Here is a 26,434-nt window from a genome sequence, read left to right as displayed (position 1 = left end):
ATCTTGAAGCTTATTTGCTATTAGGAAGTTATTTTTGTATCGCTGCACTCTCAAATTCTGGTGGTCTTAGTAACAGCAATGGTTTAATAGTAAATAAATGTAGTATTTTAATAATGCTGCAGAGCTGTAACATTTGCAAAACCAAGTAAAATAGTGTGTAAAATGAGCTCTATTTTAAATGCTAAAAAATGATGTCATTGACATCTTAACTGTGAGCAGTAAAAATAAACTGACACACCTTAGAGAAGATTACTTTGAAATTTTGGTTTATTTTATTGCTTAAATATAGATTGCACAGTGTGTTCTTACATTTATTGAAACTGGTTCATTACATACAGTACAGAATATATGACCATCAGAACAACAGACAAATTAGCCCTACTCTGATTTTGGACAATAGGCTATTTCTATCTTTTGAAATTACCACAGATTTAATTTACCTTAAAGTGACTCACTACAAAAGCTATATTTTTTTCAAAATGACATAATGGGAAAGAGAACCCAAAGCACTGGAATACACTTAAACAGCTGGGTACCAATTTATAACCATTATGACAGTGCACAAAATGTTGCAGATAAAACAGGACCAGTTTGCATAAGGAGCTTTTAAAGCTCTGCAACTTGTCTGAAGAACATAAAGAGAGAAGTGAAACATAGCAGCTTCATACTGTACAACAAACAGCATTCTTAATTCTTTTGGTTTCATTCATTAGCTACATATAACAACAGCTACCAAAACAATACATTTTACAGTCTCTCCCGTCTCCCATATGTCTAGAAAGGCCAAAGTGAACCAATTACCAACTTACAGACTCCCTGAATTTCCAGAAAGGAAGAAATTAAATATCATGTGAACACGCAGAGTGTTACAAGCTCTTCATTCCCTGCACAAAACCTGCACAACACCTGCATTTACCAAACAAAGCTCATTTGAACACTGGAAACATGGAAACCTGCCATTAGCATAAATGAAAAATACTTCATAAAAAGAACAGAAAATGAAATGCTGAATCTAGTTATTTTCACATGCAGCATTCATGCAACAGAATTCAATCACAGAAACAATCCTGTATTTACAGCATAGTCTTCATACTGCAAGAGTGCAAACAGAAGTACGTTCTTTATTACTTAGACTCCTTATTTTCTTTTTGTACAAAAGTGCAGAGTGATATTCTTAAAAAATGACAGCGTGGAGAAGTGTTTTACATTGTATCCCTAGGTTAGATTTACTGTTTAAAAGATTACATTCTTTATATAGGCCAAAAAGCTATTATTCTTACCTTAAAAAAAAAAAAAAAAAAGTGAAAACTAAAGGCTAGAGTCCTATTTATGTGTAGACTGTGGTCTGATCAGGCTGATACGCTGCAGCAGTAAAAATCGCAACGGAATGCTGTAGATAAGGGGCTGTTTCGTCATCCACTAACAGCTGTGATTGCACTGTTAAACTGAAAAGAAGGTCTCAATTACCTTTTGAGCTTTGTGAATGCCTTCTGAAAGTCTCAGCATGTCATCTCATAGGTTTAAGTAGCTGATATTTGTCTGATGTTATGTCACATCAGGATTTTAAAAGTAGTCCAGCAGAATACTGAACTACAGTTCAAAAAACTTAAAATCCTTCTTACAGTGGGTTTGCAAATGCTTCCAACAGTCAGCAAATTAGCTGGGCTGATAACCCTTCAGATGGTAGAGTTATGCAATCAAAGATTAATTAGGTTGGGACTTCTGAAAGTCATCTAAACCAAGCTCCTGCTCAAAGCAGAGCTAACTGAAGTTAGATCACTTTGTTCACGGCCTGATCACTGTTCATGCAAACCACTGGCTAAATTAAATGTCTACATTTATTACAGATTTTTGAGAGCATTCATTCATGTTTGTGCTGCTTCAGTCAGATTCAGAGAGATTAAGGGACTTCAAACTTAATATGCATGGCGTCAATGAATGCTGTTTTTCTTTTTTGCCTGCAGAATTTAGTGAGTCATAAAGACAGCCTTGGCAATTATCATCAAATGTCAGTGATTTCCTGTATCACTTTTACTTTATTTACATTTGAATAGTGCGCTCAGATACATAAACCTATGAAAGTTACCTTAAAGTTTTGAGAAATGAAACAAAAACAAACACAGAGATGCATCTCTAAAAATGCTTTTGCTTGAAAATATATGTAATAAATTCTTGATCTTTAAATGGTTTCATTTAGTTTTCTTTCAATTTCTAAAATATCACTAAAAAAGCTGTAATAAACTACAGAGAAATGCCTCGTAGAATATATTTATAATTTCATTAATTATTATTTAAAATGCCCTCAGTTTATTTTCTGCTATACTAAATATATCTCTCAGGTATTTATACTAAAGCAGACAGTAAGATACTACTATGTTTTCAAAAGTACAGTCTGTAAACCATACACCTTAAGACATGAAAAATATTGCACAATTTCTTGCTTTGAGAGGAGATTTCTCCTCTCTTATGCAAAGCATTAAACTTTTAGCAAGAAACACAGGACATATACTGGGCATGTCTATCTAAAAAGCATGTTATGTGATGCATCAAAAAAATACTTAACAAGTGTCCATTAATTCATTCATTGTACTTGAACACATGTAAGGTATTGTTTTTTTTCCATATATTTCAAACCAAACAAGTTGACTAGCTATGACAGTATGAACAAAAGGGAGCTAAGGTAGTCCTCCACTGGTTACATTTAATGAGATGAAGCAAGGCAAAAGCATTCTAGTTAGACATAGAATTGAGGTGGAGATGAGAAAAAACCCCAACCAACCAAAAAAAAGGGAAAAAAAAAAAGATTTAACAGGTTCTTCAGTTACAGCATCTCCAATTGAAGGAATTTGCAGCAACACAAATTCCTAGAGTAACTGAAATATTCACCTGTGTGGTAAGACAAGTTTTATATCTGACTTTTACACGTACTCAAATATGGAAAGGAATCAACATGATCTATGAAAAACCTTACAATATATTACAGAAGAAAACAATTCAAGACAATCTCATGAATTTGGCTAAAGTGATCTGTATTTGGCTCATGTCCATAATTATATTACTTAGTTTAGATACAGTAAACAATAAAATTTGAAAACTCATCTTGTTCTTTCTATTGTACTCTATTCTAAATAATGTCCAGCAGACTTCAGAAGACACTTAATACACACAAAGATCTGGAAACTTCATCTCATAGACTGGAACAGAATGGTAATGAGCATGTCCAGCAGTAATGGTCATCGTTCCTGAGGGGCTAGGCGGAGGACTGTGTGAGAAGCACAATCAATATATGTAATTTATAATTATATGGATTGCTTTGTCATAATTTTACACACTAATAGCCGAGAAACAAGAGTAAACTATCCCCCCACCCCCAACCAACAGTATTTTATCCTCGTCCTGAAATTCTAATGAAATTACCATGCCCCGAGGATTTTTGTATTCTCGTCTATATCATCAATTTCACTGATGTTACAAAACTATCCAAATGCATTTTATTGCTAATAAATACTATTTATTCTGAACAATGGATGTGCACAGCTCTGTAATAATGCCATGTACTATTTCGGGTGCTCAGTATCTAATTACATTCTCAAACAGATGCAGCAATGGGAAAACAACAGCATTCTGCAACACTACTGATAGACACAGAAATACTGTAAGACTGTGATACACTGTGAGATGGTTTCTGGAGAGTCTTCACTATCAAAAAGATTCAAAATAGAAAGAAAATCAAAGTGATGAAGAGTACTCTTTTTCAGTGTACTGTTTTTGGCTGGGACTAAGTTAATTTTTTTTACATTAGCTGGTCTGGGACTGTGTTTTAGATTTGTGCTGGGAACAGGGATGTTTTTGTTATTGCTGAGCAGAGCTTACACAGAATCAAGGCATTTTTTGCTTCTCACGCTGCTGTGCCAGCGTGAGGGCTGGAAGTGGGCAAGGAGTTGGGAGGAGACACAGATGGGACAGATGACCCCAACTGACCCATGGGATATCCCAGACCATGTAGTGTCATGCTCACCAGTAAAAGCTTTAAGGTAAGAAGTAGGATAGGAAAAACATTCAGAGTGTGGCATTTGTCTTCCCAACAAGCCCTGATTTCCTGGAGATGGATAAACACCTGCCCACCCATGGGAAATGAAGGAATTTCTTATTTTGCTTTGCTGGCATGTGGGACTTTCGCTTTACCTATTAAGTTCTTCTTATCTCAACCCATGGTTTTTCCCACTTTTATGCTTCTAATTCACTCTCTCATCCCACTGAGGAGGGGTAAGCCAGTGGTTATGTGAGGCTGAAATGCCTACCAGGGTTCAACCACAGCATACAGTTAAGCCCATTATTTTCTCCCTATTACATGTGTTTAAGAACACTATGACATAACCAACTGAAAGTAGCCACAATTGTTTTATAACTCATTTTTCACTCATTACACTCTTCCTGCATAAAGACTTACCGAATGGTGAGTTCCAGTATCTGTGCAAGTCTGTCATGAAGCAAGTTTGCCTAGGGAAGAAAAAGTAAAATTGAATTATTAACTCCTATATAATTGAACTGAGCTCCAATGAATGTGCCAGGCCATACTCAGTGAATGTGTTCTGCATTGCCAGATGCAAATCTAGGCAGCAATTCCTGTCCCATTTTCTCACTGCTGAAAGGATTCTGAGCCTTGAAGATGCATTTGAGATTGAGTGAGCCTGTCCTGGAGTGCCAGGAATTATATAGCAAATTCTGCTGTTGCAGACAGGAGTTTAGCAAACCTGAAATGCATTTAGTTGTTCAAAATATATAATATGGTAAATACTCCTCCAGTTATCCCAGAATGAAATAGGAATGGACTGTGAATGTGGATTTCAAAGATAGCAAGGAAAGCATTAGAGTGGAGAGTATATGAGATATCCATTCCTTTCCAAATGGTCTAGGAACAACCATGCTTTAAATTACTGGAATCTCCCAACATTGACAACAGTGGAGACAAAACAAAGAACTGAACTTCTTTAGAAGTAACAGCAGCAGTTACACAACATAAATCACCTGCAGCCAGCACATCCCCATTAATGCCTACATCAATTTCTTCAGTGCTGTATAACATTTTCCAGAAACTCACTTTGGTTTCACACTGGGCTGCGATTTCTTCAAATGGTGCCTTTTGGAACTTTTCAATCACAAGACGCCTTTTTTCCTTTTCCTGTTCTTCAAGTCCATTGTTATCTTAAAAGAATAATAAAAAAAATAGAGACAACTGCAATCTTTGCCTATCAAGTATAAGTGATATAAACGTTCATATATGTGTGCTGCAGAAAAAGCACTGTGCTTGAAGTGATGCACCCATTCTCAAGTAAGGTGTCATCTGGCATTGCCTCTAAAGCGAAATGCAGATAAAATTTCAGGGAGCTGGTTTGAAGACCCAGTTTTGCCCCTTTCTTACTATGTGCTTTAATTATGAGTACATCTAGACTCCCTTTTGCTTTATTGCCTGGACTCAAGATTGCACTTGGGTGCACGCAGGTTCAGACTCAGAAGAAGGAAGCATCCTGCTTCCCAGCATCATGCTGACAAGTGGCCAGAATTTTCTATTACAATTTGGGAAAAGTTAGTTCAACCTCCATAGGCTGAGTGAACTTACAAGCAGCTGGAGCTTTCCACCATCTAATGAATTTAAGTACCTCGGGGATTAGGCACATTTGGAAGACTGACAGATTAAATTATTGTTTAAAACGTCAGTGTCTATTGTTTAAAATGCCAATGTTTAATCCATATTTTGAACAGGATTTTGGTGGACTAGACAGCATAATTAGTAATTACTTATAGTAATATGAAATAAGGAATCGGAGTAATTCTGTGTTCTTGTAGCTGGGTCACTTGTTACAAAAATGTTCTTTTAAAAAATCTGAGTGTTTTTTGAAGTCCACAATGTGTACCTTACAATCTGTTTTCTGAATGCATTGAAGACCTTAAAATCTTACTACATAAAATATATTTAAGTTGCTTTATAAATAATCATTCAATACAGCTTGCAAAACTCATGTTATTTATGGCTTGGCCTGTAAGGCAAATTTAACAGATGACAGGCATTTCCAGATGCTTTTCATTCAGTCCCATTAACTTCAGAAAATGAATTCACTAACATTATCAAAGTATCATTTCAGAAATTTAGAAATAAATAACTGAAGTTTTAAACAAATTTACTAGTTGAAGAGAAACAAATGTAATTTTTTCATTATGTTATTCTGGCCACTTCTTTTTCTCTAGCAATTCCATAGTAATTGAGAACTATTCTGCATAAACACAACTGTAATAAATCTTACCAATGGCTTTCTTCAAAGCTTCAAAGGTGATTTCTTCAGTATTATCAATCTAAACACAAAGAAACAAAACCCTTAATCATCACATATAACATACAAGCTTCAAAAAAATAAGGAATGTGAAAAATACAGAAGGCGAAAACGGCCAGGGCTTTTCTGCCTTACAAGTCTCTAATAGCATTATCTGGAATTTCTGTGACAGACAACAGAACACTAATTCACATTTTTAAAGCCACTTCAAATAGTGAGGAAATTTTTATCAAATGACGTGAAGGAAAACTTTCCATATTCTAGTCAAGATGCTCTATAGCAACTATACTTTGGGAAAGGACTTGAATTTTGGCAGAACACTTTGGGTAAGGAATAGGCTGTAGTGTTTCTATACTGTAAAGTGTTAGTACTGGGTTCTTAAACAACTGATGTGAATAACAGCAACTGCTTCCTGAGACTTGTTGAGTTACCAGCAATGTGATGCTAAAATAAGAGATGGCAGTGGAGTGAAGAGCGGAAAATGGTTATTGCTTTAGTCTAGCTTTGTACCATTATGGGCTCCAAATAATTTGGTGCTTATGTCATAAACACGGGAGTTAAAGGGCTCTTCATAACAAGCTATGTCTGATGCACTGAGAAAATCTGTTCATCTAGTGATATGAATATCCATTTGCTGCAGATGTACTTCATTAGGAACTGCTTGGGACTGCAAAATTACCAAAGATGCACAAATATTTCTCTGCAGAGCTCCAGTTCGTGGATCCTCGTGTTTCAATTCATTACAGACCTGAAGCTTCTGTAGAGTTTCTATACCAGTAAATATATTTACAGTGAAACCACTGTGATGATATTAGGGGATAATGCTTAAATGGTAGAACAGTGTTCACCTGAATATAACATGGTTCCTTGGCTTGAACCGCCTCACTTCAATCCTTCAAACATATAAATAGGCAGCACTTTTATTTTTCCTTATAAACACTAATTGTTTAGAATGGTCTAATATGATTTAAGGTGAGATCTGTAAGGTAGCAAAAAGTTACTTCATTCAATTCAGAAGACTCTGAATTCTCTCGATTTTTTAATTTATTGGCTTGAGCTATTGTAGAGGGAAAAGCCAGCAGAAGTAGCTGTTTCCTTTTTACTTAAGTGTTATTTCAGGAGATGAAGCTGTAAATTACACTTCTCTATGATTTTACTACATGAGCACTGTATTCTCTATGTCTGAATATATAAAAAATTAATTAATAAACAGTGAAACACCCTTTGTGTCAAATATTTGTGGATATGGCTAGAGATCAAGGGTATTCAGGTTCTGAAATAATCACCTTTTATACAATTCACATTTGGTGAATTAATCTTTAATTCTAGAATTTCCATTAATTAGGTACGTAATCCTCTCAATCATAAAGCTTTATGGTCCTTTTTTTTTGCAGTTTAGTTCTGCTGACAGTTATGGATTGTTATACTTACTAATCTACAAAGCAAGAGAACCAGATTTCATATATAGCTATAAAGGTGCAGTCAGCAAATCGGAAAATACTGGTTCTTCCTTTGCTTTGTAAACAAACATCATAAGCAAGGGGGAAATACTTTGCTATCTGTGTTTCTGATTAATAAAATTCTTCTTTTTAAGAGGTAAAACAGTAATTCATTATCCGAGACACTGGACCACATTAAGACCACATTGAACTGAGAACCCATAAAAAGGTTTTGATTTATCTACAACCACTACAACCACTTCAAAAAATGTCTGTATATCAATGCTTGATATAATATCAGCATAATAACTTGAAATCTGAAGTGGAAACTTCATTCATTTAATTCTACTTTCAAGAGAGTTGTTCAATCATATATAACCACATATAATAAACAATCTTAAAATGAATACTAATGTCAAACACCCCCAATCCTGCAAGGACTATTTACTTTCTTCAGAAAGCTAGAGATCTGATTGTCTCCCTTATTTTTCAAACACTTGTTTTCTTCTTTCTCCTGAACTTTTATCTGTATCCTTGCTAAAACACAAAAGTGAACACAAAATATCATCTGAGGTACCATCAGCACAAAGCAGAAATAAATAATAATAATAATAATCATGAAAAACATAGATCACTTCTGTCTAAAATGAAGCTTGCTCCTTTGCACTCAGCTTGACTGAGTCCACATATTCTGCCTCATGTCTTTAGGCAATTTGTGCTTGAAGATGCCAAAGGTAAGAATCATCTGTACTTCATCTGAGGTACAAACACCTCAATTTCAACAGCTAATCTCCACTGCAGCCAGCAGAAATCTGGTTAATAAAAATAAGCAGAACCTTGAAACAAGATTTAGTAGAAATTTATTTTAAGAAATACTTCAAATGAAGTGTCAGAAGATGTGTGATAATTTTAATTATAAGGCAGTCTTCCTAAGGGATAATTAGCATCAGCTCCTGCACCCTCCATATGAACTTTTTGTTACTACTTTATCCTTTCTGTGAGTTTAAAGTGCTGTGTGCTAAACTCTGCTGGAAGGGAACAGTGATACTGTAACACCGTGGTGCACAAAGCCTGACTAGTCTTCACCTGTCCCTCTCAGAGACGGCAGGTTAACCACTACTGGTTTTACATCTCTCAGCCCCACGTTGATGAACAAGTTTCTCAAATACTTCAAATGATGAAGGGATACAGGAATTTATTGGTTGTCTCAAAAGGCAGATAAAATATTTCAGAATATTTACTCATAAAACATCAGTTGTTCAGTGTGTAAATGTATTGCTACTCCATATTCTGCAGCACTATCTGTAAAAAACTACATTGATAAAATACTTAACATTTTTATACAGCAAGACCAGCACCAGTGTCTCTGACAACATATTTCTGCAAATACAACTTAAAAAAACAACCCCTTGAAGTATTTACATTGCTAGAATAATCAGATAGTAGACTTTCCGGAAAAACTTCACTTGCATTCCCCCTCTCCCTCCAAGATGCTGCTTTAAAATATTCTGGGATTTTCATACCTTATCCTCTGTGTGGTTGCCAGGCAGAATATCCACCTGAAGAGACACCGTGTCCACAATGCTTTTTCTCCTGGAGAGTCTGTCCTCATCTAGCAGAAAAACAACTTCTCTCACTTTTTGTGTAACACTTGAAACATGATCAATCAAATTTCTACCCATGAGATGCAAATTTGTTTCCACATGCATATTTAACCCACGATCATCTATTTTATCATTTGAATAGTTGTGAAAAAATGATCAGTTATGGTTCTAAATTACTAAATATGAAAGAAAATAACCTTTTTATTGTCCCTTTCCCCTCCCGTCCCAGATCTTGCCAACTTTCCCTTGAAAGCCCAGAATTTTAAAAAATGAGATGAGCTCTTATTCAAATGCATAGTAAATAACATAGCACATGATGATATATAGCTGCAGAGTTCTTTACAAAAGCCTGAACTTATTTTCTTGGTTGTGAAATTTAAATATTAAGGTCTTAATCTAAAGGTATTCTGAAACAGAAAAGGGCTTCTTGGAAGATGACTCATTAACAGAAGAAATAGATTTCTGAATGGAAATGAACAACAATCCTTCCTTATTCTTGTTGCTACAAGTACCATATTCAGCAAGTCTAAAAATCTACTGGGTGAAAAAAATTCTCTGCATTTCACACTTCCTACAAAGATTTTAGCGGGTCCAGCTGGCCTAAAAAGTTGTCAGAATAAGACCAACTGTGCTGATACTAAAAGCAGCACAACAATTTCATTAATGCATAAGCAGACTATGATCGAACCATCCATCAGTTGATGGATTTTCCTTCTGTGACTGCATTCCCGAGGCAGTGCAGCAATAATCTTTTCTCATTTTTAACATTTAGTATATTAACATAAGATTTTAATAAACAGTAAAAATGCATTTTAAGACATGTCATGAGGATCCTTCAACAAAGAGAGACTCGAGAGGTCTGACTTTTGTGTATCTCATTTACAAAACCATGAATTGCAATGTCACATTTTAGATTTTAGCCAAGATCAAGCCATTCAGACCTGGCTACTATTATTTGATGACTTGCACTGCACACAGTTAGAAGCATCTACAGGCACTTGAAACTAAGACTGGGAGAAGGATTTAAAATTCCCCCACCACAAGGTAATTTATGCTGGTTCTTCTACAAGCTTTGTTTAAACCACTTCTAGCAAAGTGCTTTTGCTGTGCAAATATTGAGCATGAACAAACAGAATTCATTCCAGCAGAGCTGAATATCCTCAGCTTTTAAAAATCAAGAAATAACTTTCAGAAGTCGTATAAATGAAATGTCATTTTAAGATCAAGAGGCAGTGAAAGAACAAGATTAGTGGAAAACACCTGAATTCTAGCTATATTTGCCAGGTTCTCAGAGACCCTGAGCATTTGAAGTGGCATTCTGAAGGATTTACTTAATTTTTAATCCCTGATGGCTCGCTGGTACATGACCCAATATATAAAGAGTCTGAGGAAAGCACCTCAGCCCTCAAAAGAAAACACAAGACAAAACTACATCTCTGCTGCCATCTTGCTGCTCTCTCTATAACTGACACACAAACACCACAAGATACATTTTCAGGGCTACTTTGGGTAGAAATCATTTTTGTAATGGATGCTTCACTGTACTTGACTGAGAAAAATACCCATTTGTCTCTAATTTCAACATATTAAGTGGCTAAAAAATGGTGAAAGTTTCCATTTTTTCTGTTATATGATACAAAGCTCATTTCCATACACACAGAGGAGCTCAGAGGCACGAGGACAGCCCCAACACCCACTGCCCCAGCCCTTGACAGGCCTGTCCCAGGAGCCTTGGCTCCATGGCCTGGGGGGTGACACCCACACCATGGGGCAACGGGAGCAGCTCTGTGCATGCACCTCACTGGCTGATCACTTTTCACAGGGGCATGTAGGAATAGGACAAGGGGGAATGGCTTTGAACTAAAAGAGGGTAGATTTAGATCGGGTATTTGGAATAAATTCTTTACTGTGAGGGTGGTGAGGCACTGGAACAGTCTGCCCAAAGAAACTGGGACTGCCCCATCTCTGGAAGTGTTCAAGGCCATGTTGGATGGGGCCTTGAGCAACCCTGTCTAGTGGAAGGTGTCCCTGCCCACGGCAGGGGGGTTAGAACTAGATGATTTTTAAGGTCCCTCTTTTCCTGGGTGAGGAACCCTATTCCTTGTGCAGTCATGTGCATGGGGGTCTGAGAACAGTAACTGGAGTCAGACCACAGGTCAGAGGCCTGGTGGGTCTGGAGCAAGCAAAGTTGCACAGCATGATGATTCCCACGTGATCATGAGGGAAAATCAAGCTGGACCAGTAGGCAAATAGGCCAAGTGGTCTGGGAGCCGGGGGTGACCGCGTGTGTCTGGCTCTGTGTGTCCCTGAGGGGTAGGACCCTAGAGAGACCAGGAGGCCCAGGTCAGCTGTCAGGAAGACCATGGAGCCTGGGGGGTTGAATGGGATCCATGGACATGTACATGGGCATCACAGTGTGCAAGGGGGATCTGTACCAGCACCTGGACTGGGGCTGTGGCACTTGAAGGACTCACATGCTCAGGTGCCAGTGACTGGGGAGATTGGGAACCAGGAGACAGCTGGTGGGAAGACAGTGTCTAAGCCCAGTCCTGGTGGGATGCACACAGCTACTGGGATGCAGACAGACCATTTGCATATACACATGTTCTGCTAACGGACCTTTATCCTGAACAGCCAGTGAGTAAGATAACTCTTCATTCTTTGAACAACTGAGAGCTTCTTCCAACTTTCTACAAGTTCTTGCAATGTCACTTAAAGAGGTAATTAGTACCATCACAAAAATGATACCTCTAGCCCTACTACCTGCTCAGGAAAAGAAAATAGGAAGCTACCACTGTAGAGTTTCAAATCAAGAGTAAACACAAAGGTAAACCTCACAGCAGCTAACAGTGCTACAGGTATATCAAGGAGATGAACAAAAAAAAAGCATATGGAAACACTAAGTACACCAAGTACAACACAATTTCTGGCCTAAGGATCTAAAGGCCTTCTAAAAGCATTTTTTGACAGTGCACATCCTATAGAGACACCACAAGCAGCAGGAGAGCAGGCTGACCTACAACTCATTTTTACCTTTTGACTTGTGTTTGCATTTATGAGGTTTTTTGCCTGATGGAAATAGAGCTGAATTAAAAAAATATATATGTACTGACAAAAGAAATGATTACAAGTACATTTAAATTATCAGTTTTCTCCCTCCCCCAAGTAAGGAAGAGAAAAAGGAAGATTAAAAAACCTGCAGATATGAATGTCTTTCAAACTGACAAGAAATATCAAAACATGAAACAAAGACAGGATGACAAAATTATGTCTACAAGCCATTGTTAAACACTGTGTCACTGATATTTGGAAATACCAGAAATAATCAGGATGAAATATTTACTGGCTTTTTGGGTTCAACTCTAGATTTCACAGGAATATAGAAAAATGGATTCATTTTTTACTATGATTAATGATTTCTTTCGAAACACTACATTCTAGCATTATAATATTAATAGCAGAAATGAAACATTTCATTGCATTAAAAAATTAAAAGCTTAGGAATTCAAAAATATCCATTTGCTCCTGCTTTAGTTAAATGAAAAGCTTGAAAGCTCAATATTCCACAGGATTAGAGATTAATGTATTTATTAGCTATGGTAACAGACAAGGAGCAAGTTTTGGTTACTGCTCTTTACAAGAAAATTACAAAAAACCCCAAACCCACCCGACTCACATATGCTAAGATTTAGGATTAAATATGGCAATTGCTCATCACCTGCAGAGGCAGTTAATCACATACTTGCAGCTAAACTCAATCTTGCTGTCAGAACTTTCACGTCTTCCTGTGTAGGAATGCATTTTCAGCAAAGTATCCAAGAAAACCCTAACAAGGTCATTTGGGCACAACTACACCTTGGTTTCCAGATGAGGCTTAACATAAATTTCAAACCAAGCTATCTTTCTCATTCCATTCTCATTCACTCAAAGTCAGTAACATTTCCTTACTTGCTGGCTACCTCTTCTGCCAATACTAAAATATAACGTTAATTGTTTTTCTGGATGCCAGAAGAAGAAATCTGTCAAGGATAGGAACATTATCCTTTCTAGAAGACAACCAGCAACAGAAAACACAGACATTGTAGCTGTGTCAGAACATATCACTAGTGTGCCTGCTAGCATCTGGGACAAACCCACATGTGCTGTCTGTAGAACTCAATTCCTCCCATAGCAGCTATCCTCAAGATACTCAAGAGCAGGCAGCAATGTTTCTGAATCAGACTGCAAGTATGACAGATCTGACATTCATTGTCCCTATGCACTATGATTCTTTCTTTGTGTGAGCTACAGAACAGAGAATTCACATTTTTCTACTAGGTACTTTAAAAAGGTCCATGCTTCAGGCTGGGGTGTCCCCCAGTCTGTTTACAATAGCAACTGGTTACATAGAGCCACAAAACACACATTGTTAAGAAAATAAATTCTTCAAAGAATTTTTTGAGTAAGTTGCTCAATTGGCTGTTGAAAATATATTAAAAGCCAAAAGCACATAATGTCACATACTTGCTAGTCCTCCACACACTATTCACACAGCCTGCATAGCTGGAACTCCCACAAACCCTCCTAAGGCATTTCTACTGTCACCTGACACTAAGCTTGCATAGGTATCTAATGGAGAAAAACATCCCATTCTTGACTTGATTAGCATCTGCTCATTTAGAATTTATCTAAGGCAAATAACTCAACTCAGCACAAGACCATATGGCAAAAGCATGGAATACCTTTCATTCAGTGTTTACATAAAAAGAATAAAGTATGCTGGCTTGTATATTCTCAAATTAACACAGGTAGTCTTTTGAAAGCAAAGACTTCATTAAAAAGAGTTAAAGTGGGTTCAAGGCCTTTCTGCTCCTCTTCCTTTCTTTAAGGAAAAAAAAAAACTTAAAAGGACAAATAGTTGAAACTTTTTACAGTTTTGTAGAGTAGCTAATGAGAAAAAAACACCCCATCCTGAGAAGACAAAACGATCTGATTAGGTTTTGTTGCCAAGCAGCCACATTACATTTCACTGGCACACAACACATTAAGAAAGCATTCTTAATAACCGGTACTTAGTGGTGTTGCTACTAATCAGCACTTACCTGTTACCTGGGGTACATACGGAACTGACAATCTTTCCACACTGTATCCACTGCCTCCTAATGATTCTGCAATCTGGTTCGTCAGGAAAAATAAGTCTTTTTCATGCTTCTCTAAGGATTTTGGAAGACTGTCAAAATATATATTTGAAATTATTATCTACAAATAGGTATTTGTTGGTTACAGAAAAGATTCCTCCAATGTCTGTGAGCAACCAATGGTAATGATTTGATGGATATGAAGCTTGCTCAGTTTTTTAGGAATGAATATACACCCAAAATTAGTTTATTCAACACCTCTGCATTATTTTAAATTACCTTAACACTTACTGGCTATCCGAAATATTTTCCTCATCTATTCTGCTACATCTTGAGAGAAAATAGTCTCTGTTAAATAAAAAAAAGCCCTGCAGAGCAATAGTAATATTAATAGTAATTAACTAATAGCAACAGTAATATTTGCCATCTGCCAGCAGCGTGCCCTTGTGGCAAAAAAGACTGAGGCTGCATCCTGTATCCTGGCTGACAGAAGGAACACTGTCAGCAGGTTGAGGCAGGAGATCCTATCCCTCTACTCAGCTCTGGTAAGGCCACACTGGACTATTGAGTCAGGTGCTGCACTTGCCAGGGAAGGTGAGGCTTGTCAGTGCTGCTCTGTGACAGAGCCAGAGGCAACGGCACAAACTGAAACACAGAAGGTTCTGGCTGAACATCAGGAAACAGTTCTTTACTGTGAGGGTGACCAAGCATTAGCACAGGTTATCCAGAGGGGTTGTGGAGTCTCCATCCTTGGAGATATTCCAAAGCCATCTGGATGTGGCCCTGCTTAAGCAGGGACCAGATGACCTCCAGAGATGCCTTCCAGCCTCATCCATTTTGTGATTCAGTGAAAATGCATCTGACTGTGTCAGCATGCATACCAAGCATCATATTGTGAGAGTGTAAGTGCCTCTGACTACAATAAATGTACACGCACATGCTTTCAATATTTGGGTTTCTTCTGTCTACCCTGTACACTACTAAACCCCTAAATTATTTTTCATAGATGTAACACATTTCAGTGATGTTTGAATTTTAAAAGTAAAAGAGGTACTTCACTGTCCACTAATTGACATTTTGTATCTCCTTACTTGCATTTGTCTTTGAAAATTGTTTCTGGGAGAAAATAAGATGCTTCCACACTTCTGGTTTCAATGACCTAAAAAAAACATAAGACAAACAGTACAAATGGAGTAGTTCCATAGCTGTTTTCTCCAATAACTAACCCTCACTAACATCTACCTTAGCACAAATGAGGCCTTTGGAATTTCTTTTAACCAGAGAAAGAGACTCTGACACTCACCCTATAGACTAAAAATCTGGTTCTCATGGTCTTGTACGTGTCAGTACTTTTTTCACCCAAGCCAGTGAGGCTGTACAGTCTTATACCAGATGAGGATTTAGCCCATTATATATGGTACTTAAAAATGCTATACTTTGAGAGAAGGCTATTCTGTTATAATTTGAAGAGTCAGCAAGTAATGCCATCAGAAACTGAAGACCAAGAGCAAGGTTGGTGGACACAAATATGGGAGAACAAGACCATAAGCCATTACTTGATACAAGTTATTTACCCATTTTACAGTAGAATGTGTAGTGTCATAAATGACTTATTTAATTATGTGTTACCTTGCTGACATGCTGACAAAAGGCAGGAACTGCAATCATCTGACTCAGAAAGTTTAGATAAGCTGCAACCAATGCCATGACACCACAACGATTAAACATTGGCAGATTATCCTCGTTGATGATGGCAATGTCCTGAAATACAAGGGACAGCATTATGCTTTCCAAACTTAACAGGCTGTCTTGAATATATGGGAGTCAAATTTATTATTAGTAACTACCAGACATATGATGACTATCTGCTACTACTTAGTATTTGATACCTCTCATCTTAAAATTCTAGTCTTTTAGCTCACTTCTGAATTACAAATATATTGGTCTGAAGTTAAAAAGCTTAAAAATTCAACCATTATGAAGAGAAATAAATTAACTCAAAATTCTGTTTCTCAGAAAGGAAGTACTGGTTAATAACTGGTAATCTCTTGTACTTACCACCTCCTGATCAAAACATTTTTTCAGGAAAATTAGAAATAGCAGTTTAATCACAAAGATCACCTGTGTGAGTCACAGATACAGCACCATAAAGGGAATTATTTCATCCTTATTAGCATTTCTATGTTTATTCAGACTGCATTATTTTTGCTCTAGTAAAACTCCTAATGTCATTTTCATTAAGTAAGGATTTGGTTCAGTGACAAATTTTATAATTAAGGATGCACACTGCATTTCAGAGGTTTCATAATACAGATGCACATTTGGGAATAAGATTAATGACAGAGAGAACTGGGAATACAGGGCCTGATTTCATCAAATTTCCAGGGCACATGTTAGCACTCCTTTATTTTTTTTTAATGCTTTGATTTCAACATAGACAAACTTAGTAAGTTTGACAGTTTCCCTGAAGACTGTATGCAAGTATGAGATAATGTATGATTTTTTTAACAAAATGTTAAGGAATAAAGCCTATCAGCACATTAACAGAATTTTACTCTAAGGTGAGATTAAATAGCTTGGTTTGAGAAATATTCCCAACAATCAATTACACAAAAGCTTTCATCCAAGGCAAGGACAGTTCATACCTTTTATACAGAACACTGATGCACAATGACAGGTTGTAAGAACACCTTTTCAATCTGCTAACGAATATCAGTGATTCTAGGAAACATTTCAACAAATTTCCACATCTGCTACTTTTCCTGAACAGCACATGCTGTAGAAATTTGTTACAAAACTGATTAGCTGAAGTTTCCCCTTTAATACTTCCTTAGTGGCTCAATCATGTTTGGACCAAATGATGAGATTTCCAATTTGAAGATCAATATACAAACCAAACAAGTTACTCACATATCCAATTACAAATATAAATTGTCAGTCAACAAACACACCACCAACTCAGCCTCATACCTGCAAGGCAATAGCTAATCGAATGAGGTCAATAACCACTTCTTCATTGGCCAGTTCAATTGTGGTAAGAGCTAGAGATGTAAACAGGAGTTCAAAGTTTTTTTGGACATTGTCTTCTTCTTTGCAGCCTAAGTAGATGTGTCTGTACAACTGCTGACCATGCTATAACATAAAAGGGAAAATGAGTATTAAAATAATAGAATAATTTAGGTTAGAATGGGTATTTAAAGGTCTTCTAGTCCAACTCTCTACTCCAAGCAGGGTCAACTTAGATTCCTCCTTTTCATAAATGGGAAATTATTTTTTTTAATATTTCAACAGGAAATGAATGCCAACATCTGACCACAGTGCAGTACTCATGCAATTCTCTGCATAAAATAGAACAGTACTGTATTTATAAAGAAGCTGTCATTAGAAACTAGTGGTAATATTGGTTAATCATGTACTTGTTTGTGTATGCATATGTACACATGTATTTTATTCTTTTTTATTCTTTTAATTCTCTGTCTAATTTCATGCATACAAGGGTTTTCACCTAAGACATACATGGCAATTTTATTTCATGGAACCATCTTTAAGGTATCTAGAGCACCTCAACATTGAAATCCCTGTAATTTGATTAAAAGCATTTGGTACTGGTCTTTGCAACTTCTTGCAAAAATACAACTGCAGAAGACAAGCAAAATAACTGGTTCAGTTACTTTATTTCTAGATAGAAAAGTGATGTTTCACTCTATTACCTTTTTCATGAAGCTCACATCCTGCCTTGAAATCTTGTCTCGTTTTATCTTTAGATCGGAAACATCTGGTATTATTCTACAAACGTAAGAAAAATATCACTTTAGCAAAAAAAAAGTTGAAAAGGAAGAGGATGTGAAATATAGGAACTATTCAAACAAATCTTGATGCAATTTCCCTTTTAATTATATCCAGTCTTAACAAGGATATTCAAATTTCAGTTGAAGAGGGAGAACAATAAACAGAATTATGATAATCACGTATTTCTATTTCTTTTTCTCTACATAAAATAACATATTCTGTCTTCCATAGATAAACTAGCAGATATTTTAATGGTTATTTAAGGTAGGAGCACTGAGGCTTACCTGTAAAACGCCTCCATCAATAAAAGACACTGTGCGCTGTGCATTTACCAAAATGGTACATTAAAATTTCACGTTAGGAAAAGTATTTAAAAATCAACAGTACTTATCATTCAGGTATTAAACTAGAATTTCAAGTAGGCCAAAGCAAACAAAAAGCAGTACCGTATCCCTCTGAGCTTCGCTCTGTTGTCGTGCCGATCAATGAGGTTATGCAGGATTTCCAGGACCAGCTGCCTTAGCTCAGAGTCCTCCATGAGTGAAGGAGACAGTAACGGGTCCAGGAACGGGGGAGGAAGTGCATTACTGATGGTTGTGGCTTTGTATCCTGAAGTCACCTGTTTGTTGTCGGAAGTTAAATTAATGTGTGTCGTTACTGCACTGTAAGAATTAACTGCATTTGTCACTCACTTTTAATGACAAATGCTTTGGCATCTGAAAGGTGGATTCAAATTGAAGTATTGGATTAATTTTGAAAATTCCTGACCTCACTATGGATTTGGAAGGACTCCAACACACATTTTCAAATTAACTCTCTCATTTGTTAAAAGGATTGTTTCTCAGGATACTTCCTTTACCAAGATACCCAGAAGAAAAAATAAAGCTATGAATTTTTTTTTTAAATGGCCTATGAAAAGTTGCAGGGCATAAAATGAAGATGGTAATAATCACAATAGAGATTTTTCCATTTCAGGCTATGAGCTGTTCAGTTCACATATGTTATTGAGTAAGCTCATGTGAATTAAAAAAGAGAAGTCAGAGCCTATATGTACACCTTAAACATTTATTGATACTACTTCATTGCAAAACATAACATAAGCAGCAAACACCACTGTCTTAGAAATCTGGTACCATGGTGGGTTTTTTCTTCTTTTGTTAAACTAATACTACCTCTGACTTGCCTCATTCAATTACTTTTAATTAAAGCAAACTCTGTAGGTACATAAAGTAAACTTCTACTGACAATTCAAATATTAATTAGCTGAACATTTACAGCAGTCAGAAATGTTTAGAATTTAAAACGAGGTTATCAGAATATTACAATTTCAAAACCAAAACAGATTCACAAACTGCAAAGTATAAGGTACTGAGCATGAGGGGAGAAAAATTATTCAAAATTTAATTATAATAAACACAGTAATATTTTTATCTAAGGCTTACTTAATAATTGTCTCTTTATTATACATATTCCATACCCTTTTACATGTGAACTGTGTTGTGCTGGTTTTGGCTCGGATAGTTAATTTTCTTCATAGTAGCACATATGCTGCTGTGTTCTGGATTTGTGACCAAAACAGTGCTGATAACATGGGGTTGATTTAGTTACTGCTGAGCAGAGCTTGCACACTTCCAAAGGGATATCCCACACTAAAATGTGTCATCTCAGCAACAAAAGAGGTGGCAGTTTGCAAGGGTTGCCACTCCTCAGGGACTGGCCAGGTATCAGCCGGCTTGTGATGAGCAACTGGGTTTTGGGTGTGGGTTTTGCTTTATTTTATTATTACTCGGGTTTGTTTCTCTTGGTTTCCTTCTTTTACTTACTAAACTGTTTTCATCTCAACCCACTTTTCCCTCTGGGGAAGAGTGAGGGAGTGACTGGGTGGTCCCTGGTGCCTGCTGGGGTTAAACCACAACACATGAGCAAGCACTGGGCCTGCAGCATAACTGAAGGTGTTCAAAGAGAAGTGGCTGGTAGAGGAGCACAAGGGCACATGAAGGTATCTAATCAATCATTTTGAAAATGGAAAATGGCTAATATTACAAGCAGCAAGGCTGCAAATGTAAGTGCACACTTTTAATGAAGTGCCAGATTTCAACTGCCTATTAACATTGTCTGCCTGTGTGTATGCATGAGAACAGACTGATTATTTTATGAAATATTATTCTTTTGTAAAGAACACATGATGTACAATGCTCACATTTTTTTCACAATATTTATCAATATCTGAGTAATTCATTAAGCATCAGAACATTCACTTTCACACCTTTGTGCCATGATGGGATTTTACTTCCATATTCTAAAGAGAATGCAAATTGAAATTCAGTGTCCAAAATGTTAAATTCCTCCCACATGCACAACGTGAATCCCTTAAAGTATACTTAGGCTATGCAGTGCTCAAAATCATTAGAACAATTCTTACTGACTTGGATGGAACTTTAAGATTGGTGACATGAATATTGTCAGGAACAGTTTAGGCATACCTGAGTCTATCTTTTCTGGAGACAATGTGCAAAATGACCACCTGAGGCCCTTTCTAACAAGTTTTCTATCTTAAATTGCAACTGTGAATGCTCACGTCTTCTGCAAACCACAGTCTAGGATTTCAGATTTGGACAAGCAAAGAATGTTTTAAACAATTTGCCTAACACCACACACAAATTTCATGTCAAAGCAGGGACAGAAGCTCATTTTCCAGGAAGGTATTCTTCTGCTTTAGTTGTGAAATCATTCTTTATGCTGTATCCCCTACTTCAGTGACTAAACAGTTTTCAGCTTCTGCAACAAAACAGGCCAGGATTCTACTGGCAAGAGTCTCCTTTACTACCCACTTTATGATTCTTACCATCTGTGTCTATTTCCAGAAATACTCTTTTAAAGGTTTACAGTTGAAAAATGTATTTGTGATAAAACATTCAGTCATACTTTACAAGAAACTTGGGAAATATTAGGAAGGAAAGAACAACTGTGTCTGAGGCTTTAAGGGCTTGGAGATACGCATCCACTTCTATGGTTTTAAAAATACTGTCCACTCTACTGATTACTGCTTTTCTGGGCTCAGAGACAAAAGTGAGTTCGCTTTGATATTGCCAGTATTGCTGGCAGAACTCAACCTACTCTATTATATTCTTTTGGATTTGCAGATCCAATTATAATTGACATTCACTATAGTGCTTTAAGAGATGGAGGAGTATTTCTTGAGCTGTTTGTAATGTAAGTTGGGAAAATGCTTTCACAATTTTACACAGCAGAATTTCAGATCTATATAACAGGAATGTATGTTTAATTTCATAATCCAGAGTTGTTATACTGTACTTACGAGTGTAAAAGTATAGATAAAGTGAAACACTGTGTGTTTATAACATAGTATACTGAGCACAAAAGGCTTACCATAAGTAAAGATCTCAGTAACATGATCTGAATCCTTCTAGTTCCCAAATCTCTGCAATTAGAAAAAAAAAAAAAGTTGCAAATTAGGTTTTTTTGCATATCTTCAAAATATTGCCTAGACATCATTCTAACAACTGCATTTCTACAAGTGGATACAGCAGTCTTGGAAGGGATGCTGGATGATCTTAAATAGAGGGCAAATATCTCCAACTGAGGTGCAATAACTAAATGTTTTTGGAAGAGACGTTTACAGAATGGCTTAAAAAATGGAGCTCATGTAACTGAAGAAAACAGTAAATTGTATACTGTAAAGCAGGTCTAAAACTCATGTTTCATTTAGCAATCTCTTTGTATCTAAAACGCTCAACCACTGCAAGCTTGACTTTTTTTTCACAAGCATCAGCACTCAGAATTTCTTCTGAATTAAAATGTAATTGAATCTTCTTAAGAAACGAGGACACCTCTTATTTAAATCAGACCTCAGAACTCTGAGACTGGAAAAAAATTATTCGCAAAATCAGTAAGGAAAACTGAAAGATTTTCATATCACAGGAAGGTACACGGAACACTACTTAACCTGTTCTTCATCTGTTTTCATTTTCCGCCTGCTGGCACTAAAAGAAGCCAAATATCTAATGGTATGTAGTCACTACTCTTGCAAGATCTTACGAGATAAAAGTGCACTTGGAATAAATTCCTCCATTCAAAGAGACTTTCTCAGGAAAATAAAAAAGGTACAAACCACTTTGTGCATCAGTAACATAAAAAAAGAGCAAAACTATTCACAGGAGTTGGCCCTTACATAACAGTGGAAACTTTCATCTACAGGGGCTATAATCCTGGCTATTATATCATTCAAATGATTTGGTAGCAGACCAAAATTTCATGCAATGCAAGACTGTATCAGTAGTCAGAACGCCTGCTTTATTCAGAATGACACATGCACATCATACTAACACACTCCGGTGCATGTTTACACAGAATCCCAAAAAAAGAAAAAAATCCCAAAGCAAACTCTGTAGTTAATTCAACTGTTAATTCAAGTACAGAATTTTACATGGATTTGTTCTTCAAATACCTTCTTAATGAGTTATAACTGCCTGGCACAGACAGATTTCTATCTTTCATGGAATATCATCCCATGCCACAGGGACACAATACTGTTCAAAAAGCTACCAAGAAGCCAGGAGAATGACAATGACTTCCTACTTAATCTAGCAGGGGACCAGTTATATGGTGCAAAGTGTCCATGCACATCTGGAAAGAACAGCTGCAGCCTCTTCAGTGACTTTCCCCATACTGAGGAAGCACAGTCTTTTCAACATAATTATTCACATTACAGGAAAAAAATTACTTCAGTGTATGGCAACTTTTTAATTATGGATTTATGACAGAAATCTGAGCACCTATAGCTTTTTCCTATTTCTAAATAAATAGGGAAAATTTAAAACAAATTCACTGGAATTTCTGCAGTTTATTTCTTAAGCTGAAGTCAGCTTGAACAGAATGTATTAAAAACAAAAAACATTTGAAAATTATACAGCTATTTGCAAAAAGGTGGTCATAGTTCAATTTCCCTCATTCCCAAAACACACATGTAAGAAATTATGGAATTAACCAGCATTCACTGGATAATTTTGGAAACAGATGTGAAGAAATGTTTTAGTGCAAAACAAGCCTGATTCCAATCAGGTATTTTCTATCAGTATCAAGTCTGTAGGCTGATTTCATATTGCTGACACTGTGCTTGACTTGGTTCTGCATAGTATTTAATACAGCCCCTAACGAGTAAGGATTTGCATTTCACTTTTCTTAATGTTTTTCGCTTCATACTTTATCAAGAATCTAATTAAAAATGTAGGATATACAAACCCAATGTGGCTGGTATCCAGTGATTGTGAAGTCCCCAAAACAGGTACTTTGCCCATAATGAACATCATAATCTCTGATCTCTGGTAATCTGGGAGATTGCTTCCAAAAAATCCTAAATAAAAATAGAATGAAACCACAGAAGAAAAGATAAATAGGGCCCTTCTCTTTATAAGGAAAGCCTTATAAATACAAGGAATATATTAACAAGGTCAAAATAGATGAGAATAAAATTATGATTTGTTTTAGGCCATAATCTCACATGTTCATTTCTGCTGAATGGCTTTAGAGAGTCTTTTTGTGACATTTGCTTCCAACTCTGAATCCTAAAGCTTTCTAATTTTATCCTCCTCTAAATATACCATTTAAAAATTACATGCGTGGCATCTGTTAATTTGTAACTAGTGAGGAACTGGAAGTGTTTCTCATGGTACACAGTGCTGTTATTTTTGTCTGTGAAGTCTCCCTTAAATGTTACAAGCGATGGGACAGAAATCCCAGATGTACAAGTGATATATGACTATTGCTGTACTGAGGGACTGACGATGCAAGCAGCTCCTGATGGGAAGCAGAGTGCTCCAGGGAGCACCACAAGATGCACAGGGGGGGTTTCCTGAACCAAAGGAACCTCACGGGAGCAGAAAGACCCACCTGGAGCCCACAGCCTGCACCACAATGGTTGAAGGGGCCTGTGCAGGGCCAGGAGAAACACCAGGCACACCCATCCTCCCAGGTCTTAAAAGAATCCCTCAGGGAGTGCTAGCAACAGTTGGCACACAAGGAGGGTACTGTAGCTCTTCCAGTTCAACCAGCGAGAACTAGTTTCTACCCACAGAAGGCCCTGGCCTCTCTAAGATCTGCACCCCCCACGACTGAGGCAGCTGCCCAGTCACAGTTCCACTAGGAATATATTGCCACCCTGATGCCAGCTGCAGGCTGAGCCCTGCTCTTATGGCAGCATGGCCATAGCTGTGGGACTGCGCCCAGGGAGGGGAACAGAGATAATGCTGTTATTCCCAACATTCCCCATGGAAAGAGACCTGGGGTCCTAGTCAATGGCAAGATAAGTGTGAGTCAGCAGGGTGCCCTGGCAGCCAGGAGGACCAACCGTGTCCTGGGGGCATCAGGCACAGCATTGCCAGCCGGGCAAGGAAGGTGATTGTCCCGCTCTGCTCTGCACTGGGGCGGCCCCACCTCGAGTCCATAGTTGTGGGTGCCTCAATGTAAGAACATCAAACTATTAAGAGGCTGTTCAGAGAAGGACAACCAAGATGGTGAAAGGTGTTGAGGGTAAGACTTATGAGGAGAAGCTGAGATTACTTGGCTTGTTCAGCTTGGAGGAGAAGGCTGGGAGGTGCTCTCATCACAGTTTACACCTTCCTCGAGGGGGGCAGCAGAAGGGCAGGTGCTGATCTCATCTCTCTGGTGACCAGTGATAGGACACAAGGAAATGGAATGAAGCTTCATCAGGGGAAGGTCAGATGGGAAAGGGTTCCTTACTGAATGGGTGGCTGGTCACTAGAACAGGCTCCCCAGGGAAGTGGTCACAGCACCAAGCCTGACAGAGCTCAAGGAGCATCTGGACAATGCTCTTAGTCACATGGTTTAGTAGTAAGAAGTCCTGTGAGGAGCAGGGAGTTGGAATCAATGATCCTTATGGGTCCCTTCCAACTTCAGATATTCTATTCTATTACTGTGCAATAGTACAGAGTTAACTTTGACAGAAAGAAGCTTTACTTTAAAAAGCTGGGTTGTGGGGTTTCCAGAATTAATTTTTTTTTGTGAGGGCTTAATATTTTAACTTGGAGTTTTACTGCGACGATGAGAAATACTCTACTACATACTTGCTACTGCTCTAAAAAGCTTCAAGGTACAGATTAGTGAACAACATTAAAGTTACACTGCCCCTTGTTCTTTAAGAAAAGGAATACACATCATAAATGCAATGCAATATATAATATCAGTACCACAAAGAGAAAATCTGAGAAAAGGGGGCAGGGTATTCCAACAAAATAATTAACAGAATTTGTTACGCCACTTACAGTGCTGGCCGTTAAAGTACTTAAGTTGTTGTAGCACACCCGGCCATTAGGTGTCATTGTTGCTACTGTGTTTAACATCCGTTTCTACAAGTTTTCAGGTAGCTCCTACTAAAATATATTTTACTGTATACGATTGTTTGCAATATGATTTTCATAAAAGGACTAATATTAGTTCTAAGGTAGGGATTTTTTTCTATATTTCAAGAGCCATATAATAACGTAACTAAAATTTAAGTCTATCAGCATTTTTAATTATCATCGAGCTTCTTCCCTATCTGCTCAGTTAGCATTTAAAAGAACAACCTTTCAGAAGACAAGCCTGAGAAGTGAGCCTGAGAATGAGGCAAATACAATCAGAGATATCACACTTGGTATTGTTCTTTTTGGATTCAAGTTGGTCCAATACCATCTCATTGTGGAAGGGGGAAAACAGGAGGGATTTTAAGTGAGCCTGTGTTACTGTCATTACTCACCAATTGTTTGAATAATTGCATTCTGGACAATCCTCTCATCGCTCTCCTTGGAGCTCGTGCTGAAAGCGGCACTTCCCGCTGAGCTGCGCCTGTCACCCAGCTCGAAGTCAACGCTGATGCGCAAGTGCTTCAACAAGGTATTAAACACCTCCAGAACTGTTGGGCCTGGAAACAACAAATAACAGTGATTGCACCTGTCAAGGGAAAGATGTCTTAAGAAAATGAAAACTGACCTTTTCAATCCCTTTTCAAAAGAAATCTGAGTAAGCATAAAAAACCCAAGTGAAATTCAGTGTTTGAGGCGTAAGGCCTAGGGATTAAGTTTTGAAGCATGCCTACATCTTGATGTTTTAGAAATTAACTTGGAATCAGGAAATGCAAT

General features: G+C 37.3%; 1 protein-coding gene across 8 annotated transcripts in view; it reads right to left on the bottom strand.

The window, feature by feature from the left end:
- Positions 1–253: 253 nt before the first annotated feature.
- The window catches only part of EFR3A (EFR3 homolog A), a 78,667-nt gene continuing 52,486 nt past the window's right edge, over positions 254–26,434 (bottom strand). For 6 of the 8 annotated variants that reach the window (XM_027684426.1, XM_027684427.1, XM_027684428.1 and 3 more), the window contains 14 exons: positions 26,053–26,217; positions 23,541–23,652; positions 21,669–21,720; positions 18,725–18,897; positions 18,200–18,275; positions 17,460–17,621; positions 16,119–16,250; positions 15,581–15,648; positions 14,454–14,581; positions 9,292–9,380; positions 6,303–6,351; positions 5,102–5,205; positions 4,451–4,500; positions 254–1,445 (listed from right to left, as the gene is read on the bottom strand). In XM_027684426.1, coding sequence (XP_027540227.1) covers positions 1,328–1,445; positions 4,451–4,500; positions 5,102–5,205; positions 6,303–6,351; positions 9,292–9,380; positions 14,454–14,581; positions 15,581–15,648; positions 16,119–16,250; positions 17,460–17,621; positions 18,200–18,275; positions 18,725–18,897; positions 21,669–21,720; positions 23,541–23,652; positions 26,053–26,217 — 1,478 coding nt within the window. In that variant the 3' untranslated portion in view covers positions 254–1,327. Of the gene's footprint in view, positions 1,446–1,621; positions 3,263–4,450; positions 4,501–5,101; positions 5,206–6,302; positions 6,352–9,291; positions 9,381–14,453; positions 14,582–15,580; positions 15,649–16,118; positions 16,251–17,459; positions 17,622–18,199; positions 18,276–18,724; positions 18,898–21,668; positions 21,721–23,540; positions 23,653–26,052; positions 26,218–26,434 lie in introns of those variants that run through there. The other 2 variants (XM_027684425.1, XM_027684424.1) reach the window with 2 other exon arrangements.

The sequence above is a fragment of the Neopelma chrysocephalum genome, unplaced genomic scaffold (assembly GCF_003984885.1).
Source record: "Neopelma chrysocephalum unplaced genomic scaffold, ASM398488v2 Primary Assembly neopelma1_66, whole genome shotgun sequence".
NCBI lineage: Eukaryota > Metazoa > Chordata > Aves > Passeriformes > Pipridae > Neopelma > Neopelma chrysocephalum.
Note: the sequence above shows the minus strand (reverse complement) of the source record. Positions and strands in the feature narration are given on the sequence as shown.